The sequence below is a fragment of the Crocodylus siamensis genome, chromosome 7, assembly GCF_052110815.1.
Source record: "Crocodylus siamensis isolate JL-2025a chromosome 7, ASM5211081v1, whole genome shotgun sequence".
Lineage (NCBI taxonomy): Eukaryota > Metazoa > Chordata > Crocodylia > Crocodylidae > Crocodylus > Crocodylus siamensis.
The window spans coordinates 90,786,026-90,810,931 of NC_143401.1; the positions used below are offsets into that span (position 1 = coordinate 90,786,026).

The following is a 24,906-nucleotide window of genomic DNA, read 5'->3' on the forward strand; positions in this document are numbered from 1 at the left end:
ACTGTCACCTGTCCAGCCTTAGGTTTCACAGTATTAATCTCCAGATTTTTCAGGTCCAGGAGACACAAGAGAGAAAAGGGGGGGGGGGGAATACCCCTTTGTTTGGGAAACACAGATTAACAGAGAGCACTGGAACAATGCTTGACAGTTTGAATATTAGACCTGGAATGTAACTAGTGGCATAGTTAGATACATGAAAAGAGAAGGTCAAAGGGAGAAAATGAATGTAGATTTTCTGGTGGCTTAGTCTGTAGATGCAGAAACAAACGTCATCATTATTCATACTTTGTATTAACAAGTATATATTTGCTTATATTTACAGACAAAAACTCCATTTAAGTGGAGTTAAACTGTAGCTACTTATGAATAATTTAACCCAGACATCCTTGAATTATAGTTGCAGTAGTTTATTTATAAAAAAAGATTAAATAAAAACATTGATGGGAATTCTTATTTCTGTAGACCTTTTACAAAATCGCACATTGGTCAGGTCATTTAATGCAGGTATATGTTAACATGTACATAGGTATCACAGGTAATTAAATTTGAATCTCCCCATTTCTTGGCTTTTGGACATTTCTCATGCCCTTTATAACATAGTGGATGAGATATACGATTGGAAAATGCTAGGATTATAGTGCCCTAATTCTGGATTGATGTGGATTTTAAAAGCTGCAATGGTCTGTGGAAGAATTATTATACTTACGCAGAGATTTTTCCTAATTCTCCCCAAATATTTCCAATAATCTTTTCATTCTCTTCTTGAGAAAATTCCCCAGCAAACCAAACAAAAAGATTCTAACTTGCAGTTTATAAATCAAACAGATTTCTGATGTCATTACAAAGAAAAATGGGGAAAACCCCCCCTTAAAATCCCACTTTAAAGAGACACTAAGAAAACTGCCCTGCCTTTTAAGACCTTCATTTCTGATGAATGGCTTGTCTAATATCAATCTGTAATTAGGAGCTGTGCTCTCCCATAGCACTGTTGCAAGCAGTGGTAGATGAGTCATGACACATTTTGATAAAATCACAGATTTGTGATTCACTTGTGCATTTTTTTGCAAAATGATCTGTACTGCCTCCAGCTTTTAAGCTTCTTAATCATATAGTCTCCATAATAGTATCCTTGGAGGAAAAGAGACAGCTTTACGTTTTCTGCCAAGGTGCCAGACAGCTGAAAGAGGAGTAAACAGTTATGGTGCCTTCTGCAGGGGGGCTTGGCAGCGAGTTGGAGTCCAACACAAGGCATTTCCTGGAACTTGGGATGTCTGTGAACTAAAAAAAAAACAGATTTACCCATAATATGCCCAAAGTCTCATAAATACACCAATCTTTAACTGATTTACAATTGGATGTCAAAGGGAACTATGAATATGATTCTTTGCTGTCCCTAGATATTTAGTGGCCTGTATGGTAGTTTCAGTTAACTATTTTTTTCTACATATTCATACCAAAAAAAAAAATGATCACAACTACTAGTAGCATCAACTGAGATCTTTGCAAGTGGTCTCAACAAAGAAAGACAAGAACTACATGGAGTGTTTATAAGCTCTGTCTTTGTTCTTAACAGGGTGTCTCTCCAGACAGGGTAAAAGCAGAGAGGATTGGGAAGCTTGTATTTTTACACAACCTACCAAGCATTGCTGATCCTGATGTATGCATGCAAAATCTGGACGGTGTACAAACGCCATGCTATGAAGCTGGGCCACTTTCACATGGGCTGTCTGAGGAAACTGATGAGGCTAAGATGGCAAGACAAACACTGAGGTTCTTACTCAAGCAGGTATTCCAAGCAGCCACGCTCTGTTGATGAAATCACAGTTGAGATGGGTAGGCCGTGTCAGCAGGATGTCAGATGAGCAACTGCCAAAGAAGATCCTTTATGGTGAGCTAAAGGAGGTCAGAAGAAACGCTTCAATGACCCCCTCAAGTCAGCCCTGAAACATTTCAACATTGACCTGAAGCCCTGAGAAGATCTCGCTCATAATCATTCCACCGGACGAAGCCTCCTCCCTACTGGAGCTACAGTCCACGAGCAGAGAAGGACTACTAAAGCAGAGCAGAACCACAAACAGCAGCATGTCCGCTGTTGATCAAGCAACCCAAAGCAGCATCTCTTGCTCAGTGTGCCATAGAGTGACAGTTCAAAGCACAAATTGGCCTGATCAGCCACTCGTGTTCAAAACTGATGTCATGGTCATCTTCCAATTCAAAGGATAAACAACTTGGCTCAAGAAGACTTGCCTGAAATGGTGTCAGTGACCAGCATTGAATCAAGAATGCTAAGAAATTCCTATGGAAAGCTAAGACTTTGTAAATATTTTTGCTCCAACAACTTAATGGGTGACCAATGCTGTGATTGCAAGTTTAAGAGTTAATCATTCTGTACTATCTGCAATGCTGGTTTTAATCCAGTAATGCTTTCTGTTAGAACAAAAGTCTTTCTTGTGCTTAAGCAAAGTGAGTAACAAGTAAGGGAAAAAGTAGGAATAGCTTTGATGACTAAAATGACCTGTATCTTTTAAGATTACATTAACAAAGATGATATTTGGGAGGGGAAAAAAATCCTTCAGCTATGCAATGTACTATGTTATCTAGGAGAAATTTGCTGTAGTCTTAATTAATTTGGTATTTGTTTTCAGGATAAGGAAGATGAAACAGATTAAAAGGAATCAGCTGTCTTAAAAGGAGGTATAATGGATAGCTGAACCATTACTGCCTACAATCTTATCAGTCAAGTTCATGGCCCTTTGCCATGGTCAAATATTCCAAATATATTATATAGAAAAAGAAATAATGCTGAAATTTAAACTTTCCACTGCCAAATTACATATCTGTAATTGTTTATAGTCATGTGAGGTCAAGCCTGGTCACTAAAAACAAAGGATCTTTGTATATAACTTTACTCTCTCATCACAGGGCTTTTAGTTTCCAAACTTTTGTAACACTCCCTGGTTTGAAAGTTTCTTTTTCAGCAGGATACTGTGTGCTCTTTTATAAACATGTCTCCATTAGTAAAGGAGACATGATGGGAATCACTAAAAACTACTCAGGGGCACATAATAGGGATAGATTTTATTTTAAAAAACAGTGTTTCTCTCTCAAACAGACATACTGTGTTGCTTTATGTTGGACGTTTTCAGGATTAATTGAATCGTACTTATGTAGGGTGAAGGGCTAATTGAGAATTTTAGAAATGATTACAAAATAAAATAGCCGCTTTACCAGCTTTGTTTTCCTGAGAAAATCATGAAGCCTTTTGCAAAATTCTCACACAAGGCAAGGAGAATGCCGTTTTTGGAACAGATACAGCCCTGGAAGTCCTGCCATTCACGGGGCAGTCCAAAACTATTCCTATTTGCTCGATTCCATAGCAACAACACATAACTGACACGGGGGGAATACTGAACTGAGATTTTACTACTCAAACTGAGGATTTAGGCAAGTGTGTCCTGTTCAAAATACTTTATTTTCCAAAGAGCTTTATTTTCTAAAGTACTAGCTCCCTTTCAGAGGAGTGATGGAATTATCTTGGATTCCTTTTACAGTGAAACAATACTGCAGCACTGTTTCAAAACAAGGAGAAATCATTTAAAAACCACACCAGAAATTAACTCAAAGGCTCTTTTTGGATCGACAGTATTACATAGAATAAACTACACTTGAACATTTTTTTTCCTTAGGATGTAAAGCAGATTCTATTTCCTCCTTTTTCAGATGGGGAGAGAGTAGAGTAACCATTTTCTGCCCAAAGATATATATTCACTAAATGTGGAGTACTCACTAAATGTACCATAAAATAATAGTTAAGCCAGTAAGACTGTCATATTGTCTCCTATTACTTATATTAGTATACATGTTAACTCCTCGCTCCCTGGGAGGAGGCGGCTGCGTGGAGCCAGGCTGGGTCAAGCCCCCGCCCAGCCCCCCAGGGAGCCACGCGACCAGGCTGCGCAAACAAGCGCTCGAGTTAGCGCGGAGTTCGCGCAGGGGAGGGCATGGGACCCTGCCTGCGACCCCCCCAGCCATAGCCAGCCCCAGCCATAGCCAGCCTACCAGAGGCATGACACGGATGGGCATGCGCCGCACCCCGAGGGTCCCCTCGGGCTCTGCGGCCCCCCCACTGGGCACCGCAGAGACGGCCACCCAGACGGAGCCCCTGGTCCCGGGCTCCACGCAGACGGAGCCCCTGGCTCTTGGCTGCGGGGGCTGCCTGTCCCTTTTTCAGACTCTGGGGCCCGGGAGCATGGCCACCTCCCCTTGCGGGGTCTGCTCCCTACTGGGGTCTCTGGCGCGCCAGCTGGAGGAGCTCCAGGCCACAGTCCAGAGACTGCGTGCCATCAGGGACTGCGAGCAGGAGATAGACTCCTACTGCCAGGCCCTTCTCCCCCGGGAGCCGCAGGGGAGAGCACCGTCTCCCTCCAGGACTCAGGAGGACTCTGGGACCTCCCGCTCTGCCCAGTCAGGGGCATGGACCAAGGTGGTCAAGGGCCCCAAGGCCCGCTGCACCGAGGCCCCTGCCCCGCCGGAGCTTAGCAACAGGTTCACACCTCCCGCTGCTCCAGCAGGCCTGCGCAGTAGCCGGCTCCCGCAGGCAACCCAGGCGCAACCACAGCTACTGGCCCCGCTCTCCCCAAGACAAAGTGAAAGGTGTTTGTTGTGGGAGACTCCATCCTGCGGGGCACTGAGGGGGCAATCTGCTGCCCCGACTCCTTAGCCCGGGAAGTCTGCTGCTTCCCGGGGGCCCGAATCCGAGACATTGCGGAGAGGATCCCGCAGCTCCTCCGGCCCACAGACCACTACCCCATGCTCCTTATTCACGTGGGCACCAATGACACGGCTCGGAGCACCCCCAGCCAGGTCATGAGGCGCTATAGGGAGTTGGGAGCGGGGCTTAGGGGTCTGGGAGCTCAGGTGGTGTTTTCATCCATCCTCCCAGTCTCGGGCTATGGGCTGAGGAGGGAAAGGAGGATCCACGCGGTGAACCAAAGACTGCGGCGCTGGTGTCATCGGGAAGGCTTTGGCTTCCATGACCACAGCCCGCTCTTTGGAGAGAGAGGCAGCGAGCTGCTGGGAAGAGATGGCCTCCACCTCTCTCCCCTGGGGAGGAGGCTCTTCTCAGCCAGGCCGGCTGACCTGCTCCACCGGGCTTTAAACTAAGCCCGCTGGGGGATGGGGGGACTACTGACCCTGCTGGCCCGCTGAAGGGCCCTTGCAAAGCCAGCGGGCCAAGGCACTTAAGGGAGCCCACCCCTGCCCCAGCCCTCGCACAATCTGTGGGCAAGGCAAGAGCCCCCAAGGGCACACTTGCCTGCCTGTACACTAATGCCAGGAGCCTGGGCAACAAGCAGGACGAGCTCGTCCTCCTGCTCAGTGCAAAGAATTATGATGTCATTGGGATAACAGGGACCTGGTAGGACTCCACCCATGACTGGACCACAGGTACAGAGGGCTATACCCTGTACAGGAGGATCATGTTGACAAAAGAGGCGGGGCTGTAGCTCTCTATGTGAAGGAAAGCTACATGTCCCTGCAAGCTGATGTTGGCGACCAGCACGGACAGCTAGAGACCCTCTGGGTAAAAATTCATGGGGAATACGGCACAGGGGACACAACGGTGGGAGTCTACTACAGACCTCCCACTCAAAGTCCTGAGCTTGACCAGGAGTTCGCCCGGGAACTGACTGAGGCCGCTTGCTCCAGGACCTTGGTTGTCATGGGTGACTTCAATTACTCAGACATCTTGTGGGAAGATCACTCAGCAAAATCCGAGCGGTCGCAAAGCTTTCTCTCGTGCGTGGATGACCTCTACCTGACTCAAGAAGTCTATGGGCCAACGAGAGGCAAAGCACTGCTCGACCTGGTACTGGCTACGGGGGACGACCTAATTGGCGACCTAGTGATCGATGGGAAGCTGGGTGACAGCGACCACGAGCTGATCACCTTCACCATCTGCCGTAAAGCTGGCAAGTCAGTCAACAACACAGAAGTCCTTGACTTCAGAAAAGCCGACTTTGACAAGCTCAAGAGGCTTGTTGGTCAGGCCCTCAGGGACCATGACCCCAGGGAGATGGGAGTTCAAGAAGAGTGGTTGCTTCTCAAGGAAGCGATCCTCAATGCACAAGCTAAATCTATTCCAACACGGAGGAAAGGCAGCAAGAAGGCACAGCAGCCCTCCTGGCTCTCCAGGGACCTAGCGGACCTCCTGCGGCTAAAAAGGAAAGCCTACAAAGGATGGAGGACGGGATTCACCTCCAAGGAGGATTATTCTGTACTGGTCCAGTCCTGCAGGGAGCAAACCAGGAAAGCCAAGGCTGCAACTGAACTCCAACTAGCTTCAAGCATCAAGGACAACAAAAAGTCCTTTTTCAGATATGTGGGGAGCCGGAGGAAAAGCAAGGGCAACGTTGGACCCCTGCTAAACCAGATGGGGCAACTGACAACTGATGCCCAGGAAAAAGCCAACCTATTAAATAGGTACTTTGCATCAGTCTTTCATCAGTCCCATGGGACGCCCATGCCTGCTATGGGACAGGGAGATCCGGGTGATGGGGATCCCCTACCTTCCATAAATGCTGACCTCGTGAAGGAACATCTTGAGAAGCTGGATACCTTCAAGTCAGCCGGCCCTGACAACCTGCACCCCAGGGTACTCAAGGAGCTGGCGAGCGTCATAGCCCAGCCCCTGGCACGGATCTTTGAAAACTCCTGGCGCTCTGGTGTAGTGCCCGAAGACTGGAAGAAGGCCAGTGTGGTGCCGATCTTCAAGAAAGGGAGGAGAGTGGATCCGGCTAACTACAGGCCCATTAGCCTGACTTCTATCCTGGGGAAGATCTTAGAAAAGTTTATTAAGGAGGCCATCCTTGATGGACTGGCCCAGGCTAACATCCTAAGGGATAGCCAGCACGGGTTTGTTGCGCGTAGGTCTTGTTTGACCAATCTCATTTCCTTCTACGACCAGGTGACCTATCACCTGGACCAAGGAGAAGAGATTGATGTCATATATCTTGACTTCAAAAAAGCTTTTGATCTGGTATCCCATGATCACCTCTTGGCCAGACTGGTCAGTTGTGGCCTTGGCTCCACCACGATTCACTGGCTGGGAAATTGGCTCCGTAGTCGGACCCAGAGGGTTGTAATTGATGGCAGTCACTCATCGTGGTGCCCTGTGATCAGTGGGGTCCCTCAAGGCTCTGTCCTTGGACCCATCCTGTTCAACATCTTCATTAATGATGTGGACATTGGAGTCAGGAGTGGACTGGCCAAGTTCGCCAATGACACCAAACTCTGGGACAAAGCAGCCACGCCAGAGGACAGGCGGGTGATCCAGGCTGACCTGGACAAGCTCAGCAAATGGGCAGATGAGAACCTGATGGTGCTTAACACCGAAAAATGCAAGGTTCTCCACCCTGGGAGGAAAAACGTGCAGCATCCTTATAGGCTCGGCAGTGCTACATTGGATAGCACTACAGAAGAAAGAGACTTGGGGGTCATCATTGACCACAAGATGAACATGAGCCTGCAATGCGATGCTGCGGCTAATAAAGCGACCAAAATGCTGGCTTGCATCCATAGATGCTTCTCGAGCAAATCCCAGGACGTCATTCTCCCCTTGTACTCGGCCTTGGTGAGGCCAGAGCTGGAGTACTGCGTCCAGTTTTGGGCTCCACAATTCAAAAAGGATGTGGAGAAGCTTGAGAGAATCCAGAGGAGAGCCACGCGCATGATCAGAGGTCAGGAAAACAGATCTTACGATGACAGGCTGAGAGCCATGGGACTCTTTAGCTTGGAAAAGCGCAGGCTCAGGGGTGATCTGATGGCCACCTATAAGTTTATCAGGGGTGACCACCAGGATCTGAGGGAACGTCTGTTCACCTGAGCGCCCCAAGGGATGACTAGGTCTAACGGTCACAAACTCCTGCAAGACCGTTTCAGGCTGGACATAAGGAAGAATTTCTTTACTGTCCGAGCCCCCAAGGTCTGGAACAGCCTGCCATCGGAGGTGGTTCAAGCACCTACATTGAACACCTTCAAGAGTAAATTGGATGCTTATCTTGCTGGGATCCTATGACCCCAGCTGACTTCCTGCCCTTTGGGCAGGGGGCTGGATTCGATGATCTTCCGAGGTCCCTTCCAGCCCTGATGTCTGTGAAATCTATGAAATGTCTCAATTCTGTAATGAACAGAACATATAAAAATGTTCATGTAAAATCAATAAAAAACATGTAAAATTAGTATTTTACCTGAGTTATAAAATCAGTATAAATAAAATAAAAATTTGCTCCCAAGGATTGGCAGTTCCTCCTAAATACAGGAATGAAATGGTATCCACCATTTCTATTATGTTCCATGGGTAAGATTATGATTTTTGTTACATCAGTGTCATTTGGGCATTTGGTAGGGTTTCTCTGTAGTCATACAAACAAAACCAAGAACACTAAGTGGTCTCATATATGACAGTAAATGCTGTGTGAAATGGGGGGGGCAGGAATCAAAACTATATTGGGGGAAATAGGGAGGGAAATCAACATCTATATGGTGAGTCTGTTTATTTGATAATGTTGAGGGTAGCAGATAATTTATCCTACAAGACCATCTACTGGAAACTTCCATTATAAAAATTATATGCCATAAAATTTAGAAATGATTAGGTAATATGGATGAAGTTTTTAATTCTATTGCATTTCACACATTATTAAATTGTAGATGTAAAAATTCACATGACATTCAGAAATACTTTTACCTCTTCTTCATATGTTAGTTTTCACATGATCCGGTTATAGAATCATTTTTCACTAAGATATGACTTAAATGTGAAGTCAGACACCTTTATGGGCTCCTCATCTTGCACCGGTAAAGCTACTTGCTGCAGCAGTTGCTATTCAACACGTGTAATAATGACACAATAGAGCCCTTATGTTGTATGCTTTTTGGGCAGGGACCTCTGTTGCTTGTGAAATATTACATAATCCAGAGGTGCTGTGGAAATAACTGATACTATGTGGGATATCAGTCTGTTCTGCCCTCAGATCCCATGAACAATAAAGTGACTTGCATGTTTATAACTGAATGCAGAATTTGGCCCAATACATTGACTTGTTCTAATTCAAGGTCATTTTGCTAGAAATCTCTGGTTTTTTGTTCTTGCAATCTTCATATGCATTGGTTCAGCCTTGATATGGTTTTGATTAATATAATGACCCCTTTGAAGCTCCTGTGTTTTGATTCCTTTCTGGCAGCTGCAAATACTACTTGAATACAACTATTGCAATCTTAGATTTCCAGAATTAATAAAAAATGATGATTGATTTGTGCCATTGTTTTAAGACAGCTCAGTTCTGCTCTCTTGTATTTCTTCTGCAGAATCTTCCATTAGGAAAAGCAATCCTTTACATGCCTGTATCATTAAAATAAAGAGGACTTAGGTATGAACAATAGCTTATGTTAAGACATGCAGCTTGTGATAAAGAACCAGATTCTGAGAAATCTATGTTGGTGAAATGTGCCTGTTAAGGGGCTAAAAGAGAAATGTGAGGCAGGAAAATGGCATGGCTATATTAAATTTCTCTTCTCTTACTCTTTTTACATATGCTGCTTTTCCAGCTATACCCATGTCTTCTGGCCTCTTGACATGTACATTGCAGCTTAGATTCCTATGGAGTTAGTTAAACTCTTTGGTTAAATTCAGTGATGATGTGTAAGAAAGTACAAATTGCACAATGGTAAGTGCATGACCATAGCTTAATCTAGAAGCCTACGCTAGCTGACTCTGAATCAGGAGAGAGGTGGAGAATTGAAGTTAGTGTAATTTACCTTGTAAATGATCAGGGAGAAAGCCTAAAAGACAACAGCCTAGAGACTACTTTAAATTCACTTAGATTTGACTCTGAATTTGGTTGACACTCAAAAGGGCAAATAATTCCCTTCCTTATTGTATGTCCTGCTCAGTTCCACTGAACTCAATGAGACTGGAGTGGCGTAAGTGAAAGTGAGATGAGAATGCGAGAAGTGTAACTGAGAGGGCACTACTGGCAAACAAGAGGTATCAGTGAGAGTCACACATTTTCACACATTTTCTCATAATGTAATTAAGCTGATAGTTAGATACCAATCACTGTTATATTAAGTGTAAATTCAAAGTAACTCTTCTGGCTTCAGTGGCTAAAAGAGAAAGAAGAGTCCCTTCTTGCTGAAATCCTTTAGTCTGTTCCCAGGAAATACTTGTTATAAAGCCAAAATCAGTAAACTGATGGGCCTACCTTTTTTTAAATGACAAGTGATTTTTGGGTACCCAATTTTTGAGGTGTCTTTCAGGGACCAGGACTTGAGGGAGCAGTTGGCAGCTTTTGAAAATTAAGCTCTAATTCATTGTTAAACTTCACTACAGGAAACACAAATGTTTTAATTTGGGATAAAGAACTTTCTCTGTGAAATATTATTTTGATCATCGGCTAACATGTGCCTTTCCTTTGCTGAAAATACCAATGCTTCACCAAATCACTCGCTCACATTCCATTTTTGCAACCTAAAAAATAAATTGTCTTTCACAGCCTTTTGTGCAGTGCTAGAAACTTGCTTCCAAAAGCAGCATCTTTGTCAATGAGGTAAAGGAGACTGTCCACTAGGTATTGACAACACCACAGCATTATTCTGCAGGTTTCCAGCTGTGGGAGGGCAAAGCTATTCAGATATGCAGGGACTGGTATTATCTATGGACATTTTAGCTGGAGTGAATATAGTTGAAATTTTGGGTTGTTTTTGGAAGCTATCACAAACAAGCTGATTCTTTTGTACCCTATGTTGAGCGAAAGCTGCTGTTGTTTTGATTTGGAAACACTTAGGACGCATTTTGCATAGATTTAAATAACAGACAGAGGAAAACAGTGGAGTATCAGACTTTCAAACAAGTAAGGTAGAACCAATGCCAATGGATAATTAGCATAGACTAGAATATAGTCTAGGCCCTCTAAAGCCAGCACTGACTGCAGGCATAAGATTTGTTTTTGTATCCCACAAGCTCTGTAAACATAAATTTACTGTATTTAGTAAACCTTAGTTCTTTCTCTTCTGTCACAAGGATAGAGACATACATCGTCATATGTTTTGAAGTCTGTGTGATTGCTTCTTTTCTGATTTTCAGGTCTGTTAAATCACCGTAAACAGGTGAAAACACCATATTGCAATATATCTTTCAAATAATTCAGCATTTCTGATTTGAAAACAAAACAGTGAGAACCTATTTAGTGTTTCAGTAATATTTGCTCATGGTATTTACCGATCTTATCAGTGCCTCAGGAATGTGTGACTCAATTCACCCCTGTCCAGGTGATGTAGAATTTTTCGTGATTTCTGAAATCTACAACTCCGTAACTTTATTAAAGATTATTACTATTATACTGTATGCAAGGCTATACAACAATGCATTTCTTTAAAACATTAACCATACTAAACTATTTTACTGTGCTGTGTATTATAGTTGGGGTTGTCATTAATGGTCAGATTTTGAAAGAGGGCAAGAAAATCAGCGGAAGCTGTGAATGCTCAGCATTTCCAAAAGCTGGACAATGAGTTAACTCGTGCCATGCGTTTATGCAGAACCAAGCGCTGTGGGCCTCCAGTCTTCCTGAAGGCCTCAAATCCCTATCGCAGTGCTGCTGCTAATAAGAATACACTTTCTTTTTATTATTTGGTTGCCATTACCATCCTATTACCTTTTGAAAACCATTCTATAATCAGATCTGATTATTGCTAAAGAAGGTGGAGATGTAAAAACGATATGTAGAAACCGTACTGAAAATAATCATGCTGAAATGTGATAGCTTGCGCTGTCAATTATGGAGGATTAAGAGAATCATTTTGGACACATGGTAGAGTATGAAGAAATAGAGGAGCTTTGTGTAGCCATCAGTATTGCTATTGCTGTATTCACAGCATGGGCTGGAACATGTACAGAACTGGGTGAGCTGAAAAAGGTAATTCAGGTAATTCTCACCATGCAGGGGAGGGTGGCGTTGTGAACAAATATGACGATTTTCTCCATTTTCTAGGATCTTAGAGTAGTTACACTTGGCTTTCCTAGGCAGCTATACTGGCAGCACACTCAGCTTCTTGAAGCATCCAGTCACCTTTCGTTTGGTGGCTAGATCCAGGTACCTTCTTAGCTTTAATTCTGAGGGTGGGCTACAATTATTATTATGCCTAACTTTATTATGTTAGGTGTTTATACAAACGTGCAGTAAGGGACAGTGCAAACTAAGTCACAGAAAGGGTGGGGGAAGGAGAGTTTTGGTGCTAAGCAGGAGACAGAGAGGTTAGTTTTGGGTGTTGGGATGATAGGATAGCAGGCTGACTCTGAAGGAGGAGGGGTGGTGGAGGCTGATGTTAATCGGAGGAGGAAATGGGGTGTTTGGTCCAAGACTGCAGGGGAGAAGACGGAGGGTTAGTGCCAGGCAGCCTGGGTGACTGGAAAGGAGGAGGTTGGATTCAGTCAAGACATTTTGGGGATGGGGGCTTATGTTGGAGGTGGTGCGCAGTATATATGGGCTTTGAAGGTATAATTGAGGAGTTTGGATGTGCTGTGGTATGTGGATTAATGTTGGAATAGGAGGATGGAGGTGCTGTGTGATTGTGTGTCTGTTGGGGGCCCCTGAAAGTGATGTTACCGTGAAGGAGGTTGGAGAAACTACAGGGCATGTGGCTGGAGGATTGATATTGTGTATGGCAAGCTACTGCTCAAGTGGTGGTTGTAAATTCAGGGTGTCCATGTGTGTCTTGTTGGGGGGACGGTAGGTTATTTCAGACTAGAGTGTTGCAGGATGTGTGTAGGGCGATGCATGTTTTTGGGGAGCGTATATTGTTTCAGGGTATCGGTGGGGTTTACAGGCTGTTTTGGGGTGCCTGTGGGGAAGCCCAGCGCTGTGTACGTTCAGGGACTGAGGATTGTTTTGGGGTGTCTGTGTAAAAGCTGCAAGCTGGTTTAGGGTGTTTGTGGTGGTGCGATGCTGTGCGTACAGGGAGTTTCAGGAGGTACATGCCTGGGAACTGTAAGTTGGGGGCTCTAGGTTGTTTTAGGGTTTCTGGGTGTGTGTGTAGTGTTGCATGTGGGAGAGCATAGGTTGTTTCCAGGTGTCTATGTTTGTGGGTGGTCTGCAAGTTGAGGGCGGGGTATAGTGATGCTCCATATATGTAGAAGATAACATGTTTTGGGACAGGTGCACGGGCCCTAAAGGTTATTTCAAGGTTCCTGCGTGTATTTGCACGCGTGTATGTGGGTGCTGTGTATGTGCAGGGACTGAAGGGTGCTTTTGGGTGTCTGTAGCGTGTTTTGGTGTGTTTATGGGCACGTAGGGGGAAGCTACACACTGTTCTGGGGCGTTTGTGCGTGCATGGAGGGGGTGCAGCGCTGTGGATGGGGGATGTACGTTGTTCCGGGATATCTGTGTCCGTGTGGGGGGGGGGGGGGGCACTGAGGGCTGCTTTAAGGGGTCTGTGTTTATTGGGGGGGCGCCGGCTGTTGCGGGGGGGGGGGCAGTCCTGACCGGGCCGTGCTTACCTACAGTGGAAACAGGGCCCTCGGCGAGCGTCGGGCCCCGCGCCCCGCCTCGGGCCTGGCTGTGGCCGGGGGGGAGGGGTGCTTGAAGGGCCCTGCGGGGGGAGGGGAGGCGCCGGCTGCTCCTAGGGTGTCTCTGCGTCCCACAGGGTGCGTGTGTAAGGGGGAGGGGGGCGGTGTGTAAGTGTTTCTGTGTGCGTGTGCGTGTGCCGGTGCAGGCGGCCATGGCGACGGGCGCTCCGGAAGTCGCGTCAGGCCCGGCGCCGGCGTCGGCGCCGCCGTCATCCCGCCCGGGTCCCGCGTGCGGCAGCGGCGGCGGCAGCAGCAGCGGAGCCGGGAGCGTGCCCCGAGGTACCGGCCGCGTGTGCGTGTGTGAGAGAGTGTGTACATGTGCACGTGCTTTGCAGCGTGTGAGTGTGAGTAGAACCGCACGGGCCTAGCGGGCCCCCCCTTGACAGGTGCATGAGGGGGGAGAAACCCCCCTATTAATAGGCAGAGGTTTGGGGAAGGGGGTCCCCAAGCTGCTCCGGCCCCTTTCCTCAGCATCCCCCCCCATCCGTGCAGAGGGCGACAGCGCGCGCCGTCTCCAGAAGGGCCCTGTGCGTGCGGAGGGCGACCACGCGCACCTGCTGCACGCGTCCCAGGTTCAGGCCTCCGGTGGCCTTGTCTGTGGTGGTACTCGCCCCCTGCACCCTGACGCCGCGGCAGGGCGTGTAGCGCTTGTGACAATGGGCCTCCCTCCTTCTGTCGCCTTCACGGGAGAACCGGTGCGCTGTGGGGACGCCGTCCACCTCTGCAGTTGTACGTGTATTTATAGCTCATTTTTGGAGCCCGCCGCATGATTTTGCTTCACGCGAGGTTGACACGGTTCAGAGAAGAAGCAGGGAGGTGCTGGAAGCGAATGTATGAGGTTGCGTGCCGAGACTTGTGGCCGCGTCTTTTTTTCGCTGCAGTTCGTGGCTCGTTTTGCTGAGTGAGGGTTGGTTGTATGTGCCAGTGTGGCCAAGGTGACCTTGGAAAGGGTTTAGGGGACATGTCTGACTGTAACCCCAGCAGTGTTGCTAAGGGGAATAGGCCGGAAATTAGGAGTGGGCAGGAGCCCCAGGAAAGCCAAAGGCAGCTGAAGATTGGGATCCAGGAAAGCTTCGCTTGGCTGTGTTGGTAGCATAAGCAATAAGGTGTAAGGTTAACTCTGCCTGTAAATCTTTACAGGCTCGAATCCTGCAAGCTGTCTGTGTTTAAAACTCTTGTGCAAGTTTGAAACTTTCTGCCTAGTAGGCCCTGGTGGGTGAGTTGCTTTACTGGGATGTAGATTAAATAAAGTAAAATCCTGGATGAGTGATTTAGGCTGTAATCATGCAGTCCTTTGCGAGAATAAACCATTCGGGTCAGTGGCACTTGCCTATGTATTTGCAGGACTTTGGAGTTAAAATATAATTTCTCTGAGATGACAGGCATGAGAGGTAGCATTGACTTGATCCTGTGTAATTTGGGCTTTTCAATAAACTGATTTATTATGGAGCATAGTTCACATTGTAGTGAATACTAGTGGTTGGTTAAATGTAAAAACAGCCCCTCACATCTCAATGCTTTTTTGTTGTAATGATTTTGACTTATCTGCTTATTCGCTTTTAATGGGGTGGCATTCGTGGACTTTATCGTACTAATATCTGAAATATTTCTGTTTACAAGAATGCCCTTAATGTTTCTTAGATATTTCATAGACGTTAGGGCTGGAAGGGACCGTGGAGGATCATCGAGTCCAGCCCCCTGGCCCAGGGGCAGGATGTCATCTGGAGTCAAAAGATCCCAGCAAGATAAACATCCAAACGTAGATTTGTTCTGTGTGCAGCTTGAGCTTGTCGGATTGCAATAGTTATTGCGTGGCAATAGTTCGGTTTGTTTGCATAGCATCCCTTGCCCCAACGAATTTAAAAGCTGGTTTAGATGCTACCTAGGACAGACACGTGGTATACTCTGGATGACTTTGCAGAGAAGAGCGTTGCTGACAGGTTTTATGGGGGGAAGGTGTCCACAAGGGAGACTTGATAAAAGGGAGCAAGGTCCTGCACAGCAAAAGGATAAGTACCTGGAAGTGTAAAGGCCTTGTGGTTTTGAAGGATTCAAAGGCAGCTGGGAAGATTACAGCTTGAGAAGCACAGAGGGAGCATAAGAGTAAGTAAGGGGAGGATGAGAGCAAAAATGCAGACAAGCGGATAACGCGTCTCCTGTATGGACACCAACCAAATACTCTGTATTGTCAGTTTACTGTTCTGGCTAACTGCTGATTTTTTAGAAGCAGAGTGCAGAGTCCAGCTGGAACGTCTGAATTAGGACAGGATGCCAGGTTATTTGGGAATGAGGAGAATGGTTAATTATTCTTCACTATAAATATGCCTTTTGCCTTGTAGCCCATGGTTCTAAATTTAACTCTTTTGTCATGGATGAGGCGGCTCTGTCCCTGGGAACAATAGATGTTTCCTATTTGTCCACTTCAACGGAATACAGTGTGGGGAGATGTAAGCACCCCAGTGAAGAGTGGGTAAGTAAAAATATGGCTTCAGTAATTTCTTTCTGTAAGAGAGTCCTTTTTTTTTTTAACAGCTGAAAGCAAGGAAAGGAATTTTCTTTCTCTTGTGCATTGCACCAGTTCTTGCTGTCTTTGGCTGAGGAACTGGTGATGAACCAACAGCATAAGGGAGTGCCTAAGACTACTATAATTATTGTATACATAATTATTGTAATTGTGTACATAATTATTGTAATGGTCCTAAGCAGCTTAGTGTGGGAACCAGTTAAGGGTGGACTTGTTCCAAAGACAGAGAAGAAAAGAAAAAGACCAAGCTGGAACAGGAATTGTGGGATGTGAAAACAATAGCTTGGGTTTTTCAGGGAATCGGTTAATATCAATAGTTTCTTAGCAGAGAGAGAGGGAATTTAGTAGAAATTAAAAGGAAGGCTATTTTAAGTATACAGGGCATTGTGTGGAGGCTCTAGGTTTGGAGCAAAGGGGGCAGTGAGTGTAAAAGCTTGGGTGGAGCAAAAAGAGCAAGATGTGGGGTGTAAGGATATGAGTTAATTGCATATGCACAATGGAACTGTTCAGTGCTCTGAAGAGGAGGAATTTGAACTTAGTACAGAAGAAGAGTTGAAAGCATGGTCAGAGTTGGGGGAAAGGATTATTATTTTAACAATTGTATTTTGGATCCATCTAGAGGCAGGAGAGATGAGAGGGGGCAGGCTGTAGTCATTGAGGCGAGTTTACGAGAGAACAGAGATTGTATTTTGGCAGTTAAAATGGAAAGGAAGGAATTTTTCTTGGGGAAACTAGAGATGAGTTTTAGCATGTCTAACTTGGTTGCTACTGTAAAGAACGGTGTGTCATGATACTGGTTTTAAATAGGCCATATGCAAGAGAACTCTAGCTTTCTTGTTCCTGTAATTATATATGATATTCTGTACTTCTAATATTTAAAAAATAGCGTAATTTTCAAGAAGGCTTTAACATAATAGTTCTGTTTGACAGTTGCATGTGACAGTTGGAACATTACTGATAAAGACCATAGATCTGATTGTGGTTTTGCATGTTTAATATTACTACAATTTTAAAGGACGTGCTTGGGAAAGTAGGTTTTTGTTTTTTACATAATTAATAACTTTTAATTATTAAAATTAAATATAACTCACTGGTCATTCCATTTTTGGTTTGCTTTTTGCATTTCACTAATGGCCAAAAATGAAACGCACAGTTAATTTTCCACTTGTTTCCCATTTGCTTGCTGCCAGTTGTGTTTGATATAATCATATACCTGCAAAATTCTGCAGTGTGGGAGAGACAAATAGCATAGGAGACTGAGTGTGAGTGCACGTGTGTGTTGTCAATTAGGGCAATTACATTTTTAGGGAAAAAACCATGGGAAAATACATAGATTTTGTTTAAGAAATGTTAACATGTCCATTTAAAACTTACAATTTTTATCCATGAGAAATGCCTCACTTTTGTAAGTCTTCACATAGTGTTTTGTGATTTCCTAGGGCGAGTGCAATTCCAGGCCTACCGTCTTTCGATCTGCCACTTTAAAATGGAAGGAGACCCTGCTAAGCAGAAAAAGGCCATTTGTGGGGCGCTGTTGCTATGTGTGCACTCCTCAAAGCCGGGTAAGAAGATTATGAACTAGATTATGTTTGACAATAAGAAACTGAAGCACATGATCACAGCGCAACAGAGTTCAACACTTTCCTCACTTTCAGATTAAGGTCACTGTGTTGTTCTAATTTGTCCTGGGACAACAATTGTCACTTTTCTTATTTGCCTTGTGGCTCTACTTTGTTAAAAATTATCATAATGTTTAGAGATGGAAAAGGCCAGCGAGTCATCTTTTGTCTTTAAAGTAGAGAAATGGTCTGCTAGTGCCAAATGTTTCCTTTCAATAAACTGTCCAACTTTTGACAAATCCCAGTGGGGCTGGGCTTTAGGCTATGAAAACTTTGAGATGCAGGGGTTCCTTATCTGATATTTAAGATCAATTATGGTGCATGTTATTAATGTGAATCTGGTGCTCGAGGAAAGGAATTAAAATGAATAGTTCTAAGATTCAAGTATGTACAGGCAGAGCATTAGTCAAATCCTAGCTATATGTTGCACCTATGAACTCATGAAGCAATTTCTAGGATTTGATAGGCAGCTGAGTTTCTAGAACCAGACAATTCCTGGCTTGCTTAGTGAGCCGGCAGCACAGGTCCTTGCTGCTGTGTAGTTAATTCTGTATCAAGCCCAATAACCTCTGTATGGCTAAATAGATGTGTGCCCATTTGCTGAGGTCTTTGACAAGAGAAAATGTTTGCTTCCCTTTAATACCTGTCACCAGTGTGGGAACGAGCAATACCAACAAATAGACATAGGATAAAACTGTAAATGCATTATGACAGACTGTCCTGGATGTAGGGTATAAATATAAGTAACTAAGTTGAGCTTGTGACACATACCTAAGGTGTTTAGTTATTTTAGAGCTGGGTAAGAAACATTTTCTGCAAAAATTTCACAGTTCCTTTTTTATTTTTTTATTCCTTATCAGGATGCAACCAAGACTTTAAAATTGTTTGGAGAGACAGGGACTTAGGCACCCCTTAACAGCCAGTAGCTGCTGCTTAGGGTGCTCACCTGGATGTGGGGCATCTAGTTTCAAATCCTTGCTTTTCCTGTTTCAGACTCAGCCACACAGAGAGGCTGCCTGTGCCATTTTTGGCATACATGCCACAGATTGGCTACCCTTGGCCTAGGTGAATGCTGTAACTAGTGGGACCATGGAAGAATTGTATATGTAAATTAAGGATTTAATGCTTCTCCAGGTGGAATGTATATGTTTTTTTTTTTTTTTTACAGTCCTTTCACATGAGAACCGCAATTGAAGGTGACAAAGAAAATACTTAATCATTAGATTCCAGTCCAGTGATTTTTGATACAGAATTTTATGCCAGGTCTGATTTGAGGGGAATGGCAACATCAGAGTGTTCTACATGCTTTACAAACTGTGTTGAATAAAGTTTGGAAGGGCACGGTTTTGTAACATGCTGGGTCACTTCTTGCTTCCTGCTCCTGGAAGGAGAATCGCAAATAGTTCTAATGCCTAATTTCATATGCAAGGGCTTTCTTTGGTGAATTGCACAGTGCTTTATTAATGAAGGTGAGTAAGAAAACCTAGGAACTGAGGAGGCTGGACTTGCCCAGGGTCACTCAGTGGCAGAACCAGGAATAGAATTTGAGTCTCCTGAGTCCCAGTGCATTGGTTTATTCATGAGCCTAGTGCATCTCTTCACATGCTGTATTTCTCCCTCACTTTGCATTGTTCCTCACTGTAGTTTTTTCCTGTCCCTATTTCAGCCACATTCCAGAATCTGTCTACCAAAAATAGAATTAATTAGTAACTTGCTTGACCAGTTTAGCAATAAAGAATATAACACCTGGTATTGCCTGATTTGTTGGTATCTGCTGCTGCAGTGGCACTTTCAGTTTGGGGTAGGAGCTGATAAGAGACTTGATTGTATTGTGAATCCTGTAGGACTGAGTTCTCTTTTCTCAGGGCCTGAATGATCCACATACTTGTATTCCTTTGTCCATAACAAAATACAGGGTTCTGTTTTTGTCTTGTTACAACAGATGTTTCAACTCAAGGGAAGACCAGCATTAGTTACTGATTAGAGAAACAGGCTGTAGTGCAAATTCTAATCTTGGTACAGACTCTTTGCTTGAGCCACAGTGCTTTTAAATTTTGAGCCATTTGAATGTGGCCTCAAAATTATCAGTCTTGAAACATTGCCTCCTTATTTGTCTTTGCACAACTTCATAGTTTGCTCATAGTAAAATGTTCCAGCTTTGTAAATACACTCTAAACTCCCTGACATCAAGTAATTTTTTTTTAAAAGATATTTCTGCTTAGGGAAAAAGGTCATTGTTTGTGGCACACATACAATGAAGTGGGCAAACTCAGCTCCATGACCCTGGCCATGGTCAGATTTTCTGTAATATCTATTCTGTGTGCTCAGACTGGCTGAGCTAGATAAAACTTATCTTTCTTTGGTTCTTCTGTGTTTTTTACTGACTGACTAACTTCACCTTTTGGGGGAAAAAAATTCTTTCCTTTTACAGGGGGCATATGTACTTAAACTGTCACTAATAGCATTTCTTGCTTTTTGTTCGCTTCCAGGAAAATATTGTGCAGTAAGCCTTCCTTGGGAATGTGTCTTTACATGCAACCTGTTGGGAGCAGCTCAGTACAGGGCTGATCCTGGCCTGCTCTGCCGCCCTGCAGCAGCCAGGGGGAGCTCCAGGCTCCACCAGGGTGCTAGCTTGGGGCCTGGCGAGAGGCATGGGGGCCAGTCCTGTTGGGCCTGGGGGGAGAGCTCTGCCGGCTGCAGTGGCAGCTGTCTCCTGGCCTCATGCACTTTGGGAGGGGTCCTGATTAGCATGGGGCCGTGCATGTTGCATGTGCACATTGGGACACACAGCTACCAGTGAGCCTGGTACCCAGTGCCCACTAGTGTCCAGTGAGTTTTCCCCACCCAGCAGTGGTCTCATTGACAGCTGCCCCATAAACGGGACAGCTGTTGGTGAGCTCCTGGCTGAGCAGGGAAGCGAGAGCTCTCCAGTCCTAGTGCTGCTTGGGTTTTTCCTGTGAGGGGCTGGAGCCGCACAGCGATGGGATGGGCGAGAAGGGGGGAGCAGAGAGGTACCCCGTCTCAATGCTGATTGGCTCCCAGCTCCAGGACCAGGGACAGAGAACTTCCCCATATTCTGTGGCCCTCTTCTGGTGGGGCTGACCTGGAGCAAATGTCTTCTTGGTCAGCATGTACACGAGCGCTACTGCACAGTAACTACTGCACAGTTAATCTAGTATCTGTATTTACAGGTGCTAGCTAATTGCTCTGTAGACTAATTTACTGCACAGTAAATGCCCCACATGTGTAAATGTCTTCTGACTTCATTGTGCACTGATGTCTGCTGAAAGCACTGGTTATGCATGCGCTTGAGGATGAGTGCAGCCGGACCAGTGTATATGGAGCCAGGATGCTCCTGAGTTTTCATCACAGCTCTGATACTGACTTCTCTGGTCATGGAGAAACTACTTAATTAATCTTGCATTGCTTTTTCTGTCTTAGACTGAATGTCTTCGTCTTTGATCTTAAACGTTTTTGTTAATATGAAGAAATGACCATTGCTGTCTTTTAATTAATATGAAGCCTTCCAATTAAGTTGTTTCACTCGTTTTGTTTCTGTAGGATAAGCTCTTCAATGCTAGTATTCCTTCTTTGGGTTTACGCAATGTCATATACATCAATGAAACACACACAAGGTAAGTAACCAGCTGTCTCCATTTTAATTCATGGCATTTTCTTTTTCTTTAAATGTTGCAGCATAAGCCACTCAAGATGTCCATAGGTGTAGTGGACAGCCATTTAAATCCTGTAAATGGCACTGACCATGTGACAAATACCATCGGTTTTAATATCAAAGACACTGCTTAAGCTGATTTGAAGTGTCTGCTAATTTGTATGGGAGCAGCCTCTTTTCAGGTTTTGGCATCTCCTTAATGCTCCTTATGTTTTCATGTCTTGCCTTTAATAGCAGCTGTGAAATAGGCCATGGCTAGTTTCAGGGCTTCTAATAGCACAGTATTTGACAGTAGTCGGCATAAGCAAGAGGTATCAATCAACCAGCCCGCATGTTGGGCAAACCTGCTCTGTGTGGGATAGGCTGCCCTGTGCTTTGGATCTCTTGTCATGAAAATCTTGAAGCAGGATTAAACAACCTCCTGAGGGATACCTTGAGACTATGATTAGCAGGAATCATTCTGACTTTATAGCAACAAAAAGATGCCATTTTGGCAAACTGTGTGTATCTTTTGAAGCAATACACCTACTGCTGAGGTTCCTACTCAGTTTGTCTTAAGTAGAGCAGAGGTTGTCAAAGACATTGCCTGTGGGCCAGATTTGGCCTCTGGAGCCACATCATTTGGCTCCCAGTAATGGCTCTGGTGCGCTGGTTGTGCACACTAGGCTCAAGACATGTGCTGTGCATAGCATTTGCTCTGGGACCGATGCTGCATGCAGCACCCATGTTAGGGCCAGTCCTGGACCCTCCCAACCTCTCCCCCACCGTGTTGAATCCAGCAGCCTCAGCACCTACTCTGGCCAGTCCAGGATATCAGTTGCATGTGGCACCTGCATCACCCAGCCTGGGGTGAGTGCTGTGTGCTGCATAGGTCTCAAAACAGACTCCATGTGGGGTGTGGTCCCAGACTGGCCAAAGGATGCACTGGATCTGGCATGCAGTGGGGATGGGGGGAATGTCTTCCATGGGTCCCCCTCATACCAATTCCAGTTGGTTCAGAACCTGCACTGCATAGATGCTGGCCTCAGACTGGCCAGAACAGGTGCCATGGGTGCTGGATGTGTCATACAGAGGCGGAGGGGGTGTTTGTGGGCCTAATCTGGCCGCCTGTGGACCAGTCTGGTACCAGGCCAAATGAGTTTGACACCCCTGGAATAGAACATAGTTCAGGTTTAATAAGGGGTGAGGATGAATCCCAGGGTACCTACAATACTTTGATTTGAATGGTTAGATTTTTGCATCAAATTAAAGGTAAGCTTCCAGAAATTCGAGATGAAACTGGTCTTGTGCTCACCAGTTTGCAGGATTGAAGCCTGCAACATGCAATTTATTGCAGTTTAGCAGACAATCCCCACTTTTGGAGATGATAACTAGAGGATAATAGTTAGAATAACAGTTATAGATGAAAAAGGTGTCACCTTGAGTCCTTGCTGCCTTCATGACAGAATGCAGTCCCTCAGTACAGGGTGCATGAGGTATTAAACTGATCTATCACATTTGTTCTACTTTTACAGGTTTTGCATCTCACAATATGAAACTTCTTTCAAAGTAAATTAAAATGTTCCGTTACTATGTTGCCTGAGAAGTTGATTCTTCTGGCAGCTAATATTTTTACAATAATCATTAAGATAAGGAAATTCAGTAGTAGTATTCATTGTACATTCAGACCGAACAAGAACAGGCCTGTAGGCTGAAGGAAATGAGCCAAAATGTCTGAGTGAAAGAAAGACAGTATTGTGTCTCGTTTGAGTGGGAGAGAATTCAGAAGCTAGTTCTATAGACTCTTCCTTCTTGATAAAATTGATTATTTGTGGGGGGAGAAATGGGGAGAGGGAGTTTAACCAGCATCCCAGAATGCTGAAAAATACCTGAAATTCTGTTTAAGATGAAAAAGTGTGCACATACTTTATGCTTAATTGTAGTTACAGAGGAAGTTGTGGTGCTCTATGTGTCTTATTGTTGTGGCTGTTTTTTCATTTTTAGTCAAAGGATGATTTTTCTAATTGCCAGTGGACAGTAATGCGATTCACCTGTTTAACTCAAGAGTGTACACTTTTGTTTAGAAGTCAACCAGCCATTTCAAATTTCTTTACAACTCATGAATGAGTATCATCCTTATCATTGTGTTTCATCCCCTCTTTGTTCAGCAGAGTATTTAGTACTGTATTAAAATTGAATGATCTCAACCAAATCGATTCCAAGAATACAAGGTAGTTACTTAGGCGTTGTGTTTTCCTTAGCTGTGAAAATCCATGTGCTCTGATTAGCTGCTAGTAGTCACATAATGAACCCTCAGTCTGTATGCAGTTTTCAGTTTCCTCTGTCATCACTACCAAATTAAATAGTATAGATTTGCATAATTAGCTTACAGTTTTTTCTAGGGAACGCACTGCATATGCAAATCTTTCTACTCTGACAGGCTGTTCAAAGAGAGATTTCTCAGCCACGTAACTGTTTACCAGTGGCTAACCCATCTCCTCAGCTTTGCCCTGGGATGAACTGGAAAAACGCCCTTTTAAAAGAAGAAAAAATTAGAAAAGCAATGAAAATGTGGACCCCAGAGAGTTTAGAGAGAGGTTCTTTTCATTGGGCTAACGAAGGCTTTTTGTCCCCAGAATAACTAATTAAAATTGATAGCATTATTATGTACCTGCTTGCTTTGTGTATGTGCCTGCCCTGCATGCATATACATGCACTGTTTTTTGAACAGCCTAACTTTGAAATGCCATGACCTTTGTATTTATTTGCCTGACACTTTCCATTGCAACAGATTCTTTTAGTGGTTCTTGGTAAGCGCAAGCACTTCTTTTGTTTGCCTTTGGATTTTGAAATTTGTCAGGGGCCAGCTTTGGGACCAAAAGAATTGCCTTTTTTTTTTTCTTTTGTCCTATGAAATTATAGTCAGGTGTGATTGAGAGAGAGGAGCCTGCTATTTCTATTTTATGATTTATATTGTCAGTGACATTTTTGGGCAAGTGCCAAAGTTGCAACTTTACAAGAAGCTGGAAAGGGTTACTGTGCCCTCCACCTCCCTGCTTTATCTTTTACTCCTCTCCCAAGGTTCAACACATGGGAGAAGCATATTTGCTAGATGACCTAGTGGGGATGTGGGAGAGAGGGACAGAGAAAGCCAGGCTGACTTTGTTCCTGCCCCAAGCCTGCCTGTGGCCATAGCCTGTTCAGGATAACATCCTTCTGCTGCTGCCAGCTAATGTTTTGAGCTTTGTATCATGATGAAGCTTTATTGCGGTGTTGAAGGTGCTGTCAATGATAAGTGGTCAATGATACACAGGTGGGGGTTGTTATAGGTGCATGCAGTTGAATTTGTTTTGACCATTTTTTCTTTTAAAAACAGAATTTTATCAAAAAATATTAAAAACACGCAGAATTTAGGAGATGTTAGAATGCGGGCTGCCTGTTATTAAATTACTCCTTAATTACTTTAACACAGAATACCTGATCTCCT

General features: G+C 44.6%; 1 protein-coding gene and 1 long non-coding RNA gene across 5 annotated transcripts in view; one reads left to right on the top strand and one right to left on the bottom strand.

Moving 5' to 3' along the window:
- Positions 1-405: 405 nt before the first annotated feature.
- LOC149860122 (uncharacterized) lies at positions 406-13,724 on the bottom strand. Of its 3 annotated transcripts, none has more exons than XR_016443470.1 (4): positions 13,556-13,724; positions 11,996-12,172; positions 1,779-1,893; positions 406-1,278 (listed from the first exon to the last, which is right to left on the bottom strand). It is a non-coding gene; the product is annotated as an uncharacterized LOC149860122 (long non-coding RNA). The 3 variants fall into 3 exon arrangements; XR_016443469.1 differs by having other exon boundaries at positions 1,638-1,893; positions 13,556-13,720; XR_016443471.1 differs by lacking the exon at positions 11,996-12,172 and having other exon boundaries at positions 1,638-1,893; positions 13,556-13,717.
- A 36-nt stretch (positions 13,725-13,760) lies between these two features.
- Positions 13,761-24,906, top strand: part of GPAM (glycerol-3-phosphate acyltransferase, mitochondrial) — a 38,696-nt gene continuing 27,550 nt past the window's right edge. Inside the window, exons 1-4 of one of the 2 annotated variants that reach the window (XM_090057224.1) lie at positions 13,761-13,903; positions 15,964-16,094; positions 17,588-17,710; positions 21,329-21,402. In XM_090057224.1, coding sequence (XP_089913350.1) covers positions 13,777-13,903; positions 15,964-16,094; positions 17,588-17,710; positions 21,329-21,402 — 455 coding nt within the window. In that variant the 5' untranslated portion in view covers positions 13,761-13,776. The remainder of the gene's footprint in view (positions 13,904-15,963; positions 16,095-17,587; positions 17,711-21,328; positions 21,403-24,906) is intronic. The other variant, XM_090057225.1, reaches the window with a different exon arrangement.